Source organism: Zerene cesonia, chromosome 27, assembly GCF_012273895.1.
Source record: "Zerene cesonia ecotype Mississippi chromosome 27, Zerene_cesonia_1.1, whole genome shotgun sequence".
Classification (NCBI taxonomy): domain Eukaryota; kingdom Metazoa; phylum Arthropoda; class Insecta; order Lepidoptera; family Pieridae; genus Zerene; species Zerene cesonia.
The window spans coordinates 5,147,321-5,157,261 of NC_052128.1; the positions used below are offsets into that span (position 1 = coordinate 5,147,321).

The 9,941-nt window shown below is 34.5% G+C and overlaps 1 protein-coding gene across 1 annotated transcript in view; it reads left to right on the forward strand.

Annotated features, from left to right (window-relative positions):
* Window positions 1-7,715, forward strand: part of LOC119837284 (UHRF1-binding protein 1-like) — a 24,178-nt gene extending 16,463 nt beyond the window's left edge. The window contains exons 21-28 of the mRNA XM_038362800.1: window positions 433-582; window positions 1,032-1,166; window positions 2,588-2,599; window positions 3,781-3,909; window positions 4,262-4,405; window positions 4,810-5,105; window positions 5,580-5,691; window positions 6,406-7,715. Coding sequence (XP_038218728.1) covers window positions 433-582; window positions 1,032-1,166; window positions 2,588-2,599; window positions 3,781-3,909; window positions 4,262-4,405; window positions 4,810-5,105; window positions 5,580-5,691; window positions 6,406-6,441 — 1,014 coding nt within the window. The 3' untranslated portion in view covers window positions 6,442-7,715. The remainder of the gene's footprint in view (window positions 1-432; window positions 583-1,031; window positions 1,167-2,587; window positions 2,600-3,780; window positions 3,910-4,261; window positions 4,406-4,809; window positions 5,106-5,579; window positions 5,692-6,405) is intronic.
* Window positions 7,716-9,941: the final 2,226 nt, after the last annotated feature.

A 9,941-nucleotide genomic window follows, 5' to 3' on the forward strand; every position in this document is an offset into this window, starting at 1 on the left:
GGGGGGGGACTATACGTTTTGACGACTGCCACTTGATGGGCATGTACTCGCCTGTACCGTAGATAGGACCTGTGTGTGGGGGGGAGGTGGGAAGGAGACTGCTTGTTTTGTTTTATACCACCAAATACTACCTGATGAGAATGTACTCATAATGTCGCAGAGTATCTTGTAAGACAAGAGCCTACTCCTACACTCTTCTATAATGTCCTCGGCGCTGTTGGTGCTACAAAGGAGAACAAATAAATAGAAAAAAAGGAACACTTTTTGACACTTACCTGGACAGCTAATTTGTACGGTAGGGAAACAACAGAAAATGGGAAAAGGTCCTTACTCTCTACTTTCTTGGAATTATTTTATGTTTAGTTTCTCCTACAAAATTACATAAAAGAATAGTAATAGAAACGTACGTATTACAATTATAATTAAAAGCAGTTAGAATTTTATCACCGAAAACAAATTTTCAGGGAATTCGAACTGGGTCGTTCGTGCAACAGTGGCGTGGAGATGGCAGCTGAAGTGGTGGAGAGGTCGTCCTCTCCCTCCGACCACTCCATCACTAGCTCCTGCAAACGGAGAGATCTGGTAATAGATCCACAGACATTGTTATACCATTAAAGTAATTGCTCAGAAGTTTAACGCAAAATAAACTAATAAACTAACGTATATTTATTTATATATGTACATTTGTATTCTAAAACTTGACGCGTTTTCCATTTTATTACAATTGCTCAGGAAATTCTCGATTTATGTAAAGATAGACAAGCAACTGTAGTTTTTGAATAAGAAATCCTAAGCAGTTGTTTGCCCATAAAAGGCACACATATACTTTCATTTATTGACAAACAAACTCGAGTAATAGTATATAATATCTTATACAGACAACAAACCTACAACCAAATAGCGAAAAACAACTTAGTGAAGAAATAAAAAGGACTAGTTTCAACTATTCGACAAATATTGAAGTTAAAATAGGATATAGGATTGTTTAAATAGGAGTCAATTTGATAAAATAACTCCTCTGTAATTCGCAGATATCCACATGCACTTGGAGACTGAACAACATATACCTGGTGCAGCAAAGTGTCCCAGGAAAGTCCTCCCTCCGCCTCACCGCAGACGACCTCAAGTCCGATCAGTGCTCCTCCATACCCTGGGATGAGTTCCAGGTAAGGATACTTCGCGGTGTGATTTTGTAACCAATGCATACTCAAATAGAATTATAGTAGAATTTGTTTATAATAGAATACACAGGCTGTGGTCCTGTCACTAATTCTCAGACAAATGCCACGAAATGTAAAAAAAAATTATGACAGTTTCATGGGACATTTTCCAGTTTGTGGGGTGACCACACTTTGATAAAATTAAAATCATATGTTTGTGCAACTGAACTTGAAGCAAACAGTGGCAATGATAGTTTTAACAATTTATGCAGAGAAATTGTGGTAATATTATAATTATAGGGATATTTTATGAAAGACATAATTTAGTAAGTTTGTCATTAAACCTGGAATATTTTCTTATTTCTACTACAAAATTACGACATGTGCTCTACTTGATCTAATTGTAACATATGAAAGTCTTGTACTATGACACCTACATTTCATCACATAATACTATTTTAACTTTATGTTATTTCCTACATTAAAATCTTTTTTGCACCAACATAATTCCTTTAACACTTTCCTTGTTATAATTATCAGACTTTATTTTCTATTATGGGCATACATAAAATGTTTTATGTTTGCGAATTTCTTAAGTTTTAGGGGGTAATCCCCGGATCTACTGAACAGATTTTAAAATTTCTTTTGCCGATAGAAAGCAACGTTATCTGTGAGTATTATAGGCTATATTTTATATTGTTTTCATCCCGGGTCGATCCGGGTAAAACCAGGACGAGCGACTGCTTGTCAATAGAAATAAATCTACTACAAAAAATATTATTATAATATTTATGTATATTTCTACCCTTTCATTGTGTTAACACTTCAATACACCTGACATGTACACTATATTTCAATATATATATACTTCTCTCCACAAAGATCTATGTTGTTTTAGTATTCATTTATCGGATACGCACTGAGCTAACGTGTTTCATTATCTAATCACTTTGTGATTCTGTATAGTCTTATTTTATTTATTTTCTACGGAGAGTACTTTTTTAGCATGTTTCAATCTTTATTTTATTGAATTATTAAATTCGTTTTTATGTGATGATACTTTACCATTCAATAACTGTAGAAGCAGTTTTATGTTCATTTTCATTCAACAATTAATTATCCAAGCAACACTGTTGCGAGTCATAATATCTCTTTGTATTCTAATTAAAGTACTATTGTAGTTAAAGCTATTAAAGAACCTCAGAATCGAAAACAATATTTCCAAAGTTGAATTTTCAAACGGATTAAAGAGAAAATATGGTAGAGTATCATGTATATGCATGTTCATCACACCACGTCATACCATCGTATCTCGTATCCCCTCCAAAACGAACCTAACAGCGTATAAGGAATGCAATTTTTCTAACTATGTCGTCTATGTGTTTTCTCTATGGCAACACCGCCCGCTCGGCTATCGTGAACCAAAGACTCGACTCAAGGTATTTCTGACGACAGATTAAAAGTAGTGTTTTGTTACGTGCCATAGATTGTAGACTTTTGTGTCGTAGCCAAGGGGGTTTGGAACGTGTGTGTCGAAATGTGTTTTCATCTTGACCGTGTAGCTAGGTGAGTTATATCGAGTTTAATATAACAAGTCCCGAGGTTATATATATGTATATGGAATACGTTTTCTTTTCAAGTCCCTAAAACTCACCGACTCATTTGTGAATCTGCAAATTTAATCTTTAAGCTGCTTGATAACGATATTGCAGTTTAAATTGTTTTACGTACGTAATAGATTCGTTAAGGATGGTCAGTTGAAGAAGAAAAGATGAAGACATGTTTCATAATCAGCTTCAATTAAATTATGTAATCACTCACAAAGTATGAATAGAAATTCCTATCAAATGTAGCATGCCGTTATCATATTTAGAATTCACTTCATTAAGACGTATCGAATAGTTATTTATTGACTAGCTTTTATACCATAATACCCTAACACTGTCTCTTTCTACACTTTAGATATTACCTTCATTAGAGCGAGATAGATTGATCCTTACCATACTTTTGTATTTTCAAATATCGAGAATTTTTCTAAATTATTCGTTTCATTCTGGAACGAGATGTATCTAAATGAGTGAAAGAGATGGATTATGTGAATATAAAACTCCAAATGTATGAATTTGTTTAGTCTGCACATGCCATATTCATCTCACATCATTCTAGTATTAGTTCGCCTGATAATTTTATTACAGTTCTATGTATTTTATGGATAACGTTTATTATTAACATAATTTTTATCTGTGTCTAAAAACGAATAGTATCGTTAGTAAAAGCAAAGCTTGTTTACTTTGTGAATGAGAATAGATTAAATTCAGTTAAATACAGTTACTCTAAAAGTGCTCCTTTAAATTGCTTCATATCGCATGTGCTTCTAACCTTATATAAATTTAAATTTAAATGTCACAAACATCTACATTTATTGAGGAAATTTGTGCTATTTGAATCATTGGGCTTGATTTAACACTTATACACTATAACTAAAAAAGCTTTGCATGAAAGAGATGCAAACACAAAGTTATTTGACGTAGACAAGATTAGTATGTAGTCCACAAAATTGCATAGGATATGGAGACCCGTGGTACCCACGATCGAACCAATAAAACGTTGCATTGTACAGAATAAGTTTTCGATGCGCGCTCGGGCGTGGAACGAACCGGCCAATGAAGATGAAATGAGAGTGAAGGAAATGCCGCGCGTCGCGGCTAGGCTAGTGCGCAACGAACTGCCTAGGCTCCTAGATGATAATGTGAGTTATGATTGAATAGTATTTCTTTTTTGTTATAAAATTGAAGGATCCAAATATTGTAAAAAACTTAAGTATCAGTGTCTTGTTGATAAAATCTAGTAGCCTTATAACACTAATTGACGTACAAGTTTATATCTTATCTGTTATTTCGATTGACGTATTTTTAAACAGAATAAATCAATAAAGCAAAACGAACAAAAATAAAACAAATAAAAAGACCAAGATTTGTAACAGTACTTAAATATACTTTCTACTTCTATGTCCACTTATCAGGAGTTATTCGTGACGAGACATTTTAGACTTAGAATTAAAACTAAAGATATTTCTAATTAAAATTGTGGTTCTTTTTCAGGGTCAACCGTCCGGTTTGGCGCCATTCGAGGAACTTCTAGAAGCTCAGATACGTGACTTGAGTATGTCACTGAACATGAGCACGGCCCTCGCGCTCTCCGAGTTCATTGAGGACGAGGTCATCGCCCCCCCCATGCCTTTGGAGGTTGGTGCTGTGTGTTGCATGAAAATGTTGCTTGTGTGTTGCTTATTAGCATTTTGTATTATTAACAGGTGATTCGGCAAACGCTATTCTGTGTTGCCTTACTCTTATCAAGGGGGTATGAAAAATACAATTATAGTATACCAGTGGTCTGCCCCTGCTTCGTCCGTAGTGCATATATAGCCTATAGCCTTCCTCAATAAATGGGCTATCAAACACTGAAAGAATTTTTGAAATCAGACCAGTAGTTCCTGAGATTAGTGCATTCAAACAAACAAACAAACTCTTCAGCTTTATAATATTAGTATAGATTATATCATATTGTTCTCGTAAAGAAATTGAAAATGTGCCATTTTTTATATATAAACGATGAAAAGCTCATTTAAAGTATAATCGGGTGTTTTCAGGTGCTAATATTGAATCTCAAACTGCACCTAATAGAGGACAGACCGACCCGATCCATATCCTCTCCCCCTCCCCAACCGCTCGACCTCGATCTGACGACCCTCCGCCTCACCCGGGACTCGAACGGCGTGGTCCACCTCGGGCCGCCAGTAACCATTGAGACACCGACGAGCCAGAATCCGCCGGAGTTGCAGAACGCGCGAGAGGAGATAGACAGACTGAACAGGGAGAACGAAGAGTTGAGGAAGAGATTGAACACGCTGGATCGGATAGCGGAGGATAATAGGGAATTGAGGGCGTAAGTGGTTTAAAAAGGTTTATTTTTTGCAATTGTGGCTTAATAGTTTTTCTAATTTTTGCCTCAAAGTCATTTTGGTCCTCAGGATCTAGTATTGATTGATAGAAATTCATTTAATGTATACTTTACTTGCTTTAGTACGATATATCGATTCAAATGATATGTTACACAATGGATTTTTTTTTTGCAGTTTACCTTGTAATATGATATTTGACATCCACATAAAATATTCATAGTACTTTAGATAACTATTGAAGAATACTCATGTTGAGCAACAAAAATCATACCTTATGTCTAATATCTATTTCCATTTCGGATCTGCATTAAAACTCCCGCTTTCTGTTCTTCTACACATATTTAATATTACTGTCAGGATTAGTGTTTATCCGAATATGTGGAATGAATTAAAATGGACTGTAAGTTTTTTATACTGTATATTATCAATAAATATATGATATAAACATCTCATTCCAGCATCGCCGAGGAAGCGTCCGTCCTAAGGCAGTGTGCGCACGCGGCGCAGCAGGAAGCGGCCAACTTGCTGGCCGATAAGCAAGAGTTGCTCGAGGCTTTGCGGGCTATGAAGGTATATGATGAGTCCTAATGCTAGGAGACAACGAGTTATAGCGTCAGAGGATTTATTAGGAGAAGTACGAATGAAATTATCATATGGGATTGCGTGGGATGGTAGTTGGAGTGGTTTAGATGATAATCACTATAAGCACAATTTTTTTATAAACTAGCTATATTTGATTGCGATGGGATTCTATATTGTAGCGAATTGGTATCTAGCTTCTGCACTCTTAGCACAAAAATGCTTTATTTTACACCACGTGAGATTCGGATGGGGTTAGGTTCTGGGTGAAATTCTTACTTGTAGATGGTCAGCTGTAGGATCATTTTTTATCCCGCACTCATTGCACTAAACACGCTCCATGGATTCACCGTATGGGTGCATTTTTTTATTAACAATTATTATACAAAAGTTAGCGCTGGTGATAAAAGGTGCAATGCATATTATTTTTACAAGTAAATGTTGGCGATTTAAATCACCTTATATTCTTAAGGTGCAAGTTTTTTTTATTATTAATCATTAATACTTTCTTTGTCTTTTTCATACCTAGGCAAATCGCTACTTTCATACGTTACTTTAATTCTAAGATGTTTAGAACGATTGCCATAATACACACCAGGTTTTAAAGTAATTATAAGATTTCAAAAAAGTATTGCAGAGAATTCAAATTTCGAATATGAGTAGTTGAGTAATACACAAAATGTAAAGTGCTTTTTTCCTGTCCAGGAACAAATGTCAACAATACAGCGTGGGAAAAGGTAGCGATCACCTTGCTCTCTGGACTGTACGGCGTGCTGCCGCCACGGGAAGGACTAGCGAATTGAGGCTTATTTACATATACATAAGGATGCTCTTACCATGTACATTATAACGGTACAAAAGTGTCGGTTATTTCGAAATTCGAAAACGGAACAAGCAATTTTGATGCTTAACTACATTGAAATAGAGATGATTTTGTCATGGGCAGTGTTAAACGGTGTTCCAATATAGTCTAGAACATGCGATCGCAAATTTTGACGTTTAAATATATTCGCATAGGTATGGTAGCTTCTACCGAACAAGTATAATAGAGATAGCATTTACCGTTTTAAATGTTAAAATCTTGAAGAGGTCAAAAAATATAATTGAAAAATAATTGATATTTATATGTATCAAGATAAAGTTGTTTTACCACGATTATCATACATGAGAAAGGTGTTGGTAATTAAGAAAAAAAGATTAGTTTGAAAGTAAATTTAGTATTTTTTAACATTAATTTGAAAATAGCTCAGCGAGTGTATAATTTTTATCAAACAATTGCGTGGGATTGCCGTGCTTTGAATTTTTACGTTTATTTACATTTTATATGTGAAGTTACTGATAAAACATCGATATTCAGATGTATGATAATAAGCTCCCTTTGTCATACAATTGTTACAAAGATTATAAAGACATTTCAAAGTTATGAACAAACATGTAAGCCTATTTGATGCCTAAATATATCACCATAACACTGATTTTGCTGATTACCATGTATCATACCAAAATTTACGGTATGTCGAAACTTCTAGAACATTTTTCTTTACGTCAAAAAGTGATCGACAACATTATTAGAACAATTTGTGGGGTCAAGCATTAATTTAATAATAAACTGAAGACTTCAAGTGTTTTACACAATGATTAGAGGTTTGTGTGTAAAAAAATTAATTAGGAATTAAAAATAATCTTTTTATTTGCACCTGTTCGATATACAAAGGTTAAATTAAAGAAATAAGTTATTAGTAATTGCGATCGCTCGAAAAAGCTGCCAAAATGACCGCCTTTTAAACAATACTTAAGAAAATCCATTCTATTTAGAAATTGTTATACGAAGCAAGGACTATAAAACTTTTGGAAAGGTATTGTATTCCTTGGGAACTGATATGGCCAAAAAGTTTACACTCTGCTTGTATTTTTTAATAATAACATGATGAAGTTTTCTAAAGTAAGAAGATGACAAACTATAATAAAAAAGAGTGTGTCTCGAGATGCCCGACAGAAGTGACAACTTCAACTAAATATGCTACTTCAACTAACTAGCCCCTTGGGTTAGAGTGAGAGAGGAGAAGCCTGCCTGCCGCTACCGTGTGCATGAGAGAAAGAAACAGACAGACTGGCGCCGTAACGCGTTACGTAACGAAGCTGCTCAACTTCCCATACGAAGTTATCACTTCAATAACATTGATACATTGTCTCGGTGCGGTGATAAATGTGTTGCAACAAATGGAACCCAGGGTGGGTTCCATTTCAAGCACTAAGATGAGTAAATAAGAGGAATTACATACATGATAAATCGACCAGAGATAAAAAATCTCAATATTGATTCAAATTGAATCAATTAGTCCAGGTGTTGGTGGCAATATTACGTGTTTCGTTGTTGATAACGAATGTTGAAATGCTCTCGGTCAAACGTCGACATTTATTTTTTCCAGTTACATTTGTTGATCAACTGTTGACTAACAAATGTTTATCATGTATTAGAGGCTAAAGAATGACAAATAAGTGAAATGCACGTGCCCCATTCTCGAACAAAAAATCGCTTTTATTGTAGGCTCTACATAACAAAATTGATTGCAAAAGATAGCTACAATAGCTTTAAATCTTCTTCATGCCTTTCGCCCAATTGTTTATATTCCGCGAGGCGGAACGTCTATTTTTATAAATCAGACCAAAAGTTTAGTCTCGTGTTGAGTGTTTGGCGATTAACACCAAATTGATATAATGTTACAAGTCATTTTCACTGAAATACGTTAAAAAATTAAAAAAAAAAATGCGTAAAGGATTTGTAAATAGGCAGCATTATTTTTTCCATTTTGTTTTTTGTTAGATCAAGATAACATTTAAAATTAGAATGAAGATTGCATACCTGTCAGCCAGTGGCGTAGCTAGGGGGACAAGGGCCCTGGTGCATTGGGAAAGAATCGGACCCTCCTCCCCTCTTTCCGCCTTCCTCCCCTCTTTCAAAGCTTAGGTTAGAGAGCCCCCTGAGCTCCGGGGCCCTGGTGCACTGCACCACCTGGCCCTATGATAGCTACGCCACTGCTGTCAGCAGCAATAACGTTTTTAATGAGCAATAACACCTTCAGGATTTGATGCCATAGTGAGATTAGTTGTACTACAAATGGAAATAGCCCCAGTCCCTCTTATGTGAACCCAGTTCTCATTCACCCAGTGGATTATCTATTGTAATTATTATTCAAAATAATCGCTTGCAAGATGTTAGTTGGTTTATATTTTTTATATTATTTGTTTTTCGTCAAATTTTTATACTATGCTTCCATTAAGGAGAATAATACTTGCAAAGCTATATGTTTAAAAGGTACTAGGGAGTTCAGTTTTAAATTTAAGTACAAACTTTTATTATCAGTGATTTCAGTAACTCGTTCTAAATCTCCGTTTTGTAAAGGAAAAACAATTGCTTTACGATCGCTTTCACACGGAGATTAAGACGAACGGTATTTATTGGTATTTAGAATTTCTCTATCTACAATGGAGTTATACATACAAATGACATTGGAAGCTTGTGTGATCCTTCTCTACTTTTTCCTCCCGTTGTGGGCTGTATGTATTATATTAGAACCCTGACCTCCATAGAGGATATATTTAGCATAGGTCATAGACAAAACATTTGGTGTTTTTAAAGATTATTTGAAACTCATTATATTTGAATTAATTTTATTATTGTTGTATTTTATTTTAACAGCACTTATGTTGAATTGTATTTATATACTGTTTCAATATATTAAAGCTTTTGATGTGTTGTATAATCTAGTATACAAATGTATCGCTTGTGCCAATGCAAGCATTATTTTATGGTTGTAAATTAATTATCAGTTATATAGTTAGTATAAATAAAGTGGAGGTTTTGATATACGTTTTGTGAAATAAATTATCTATGTACATGTATTTAAAAACAATTTCACTAGTCGGCTTTTGAAACGGTTGATTTTGACAGTACAAGATGTGTTGCCCGGTAAATATTATTTCCCCATAATTGGTGCAATTTGGTTAAAAACGTTATTATTTGTGTAAAGTGATATTTTTACGTTATTAAAAATTATACATTTAAATATAAGATTGAGAGATTATTAAAATTGTGCCTGTTATTAATGACGTATAAATGCTTCGTGGATATCATATTATAACTATTGTATTTGGAATATCTAATCATATCTTGTGTATCGTGTCGTGGGGTGCTTCTCTTTGTAACCAATGCTTAATTGTTACACTGAGTTCAGAAAAAA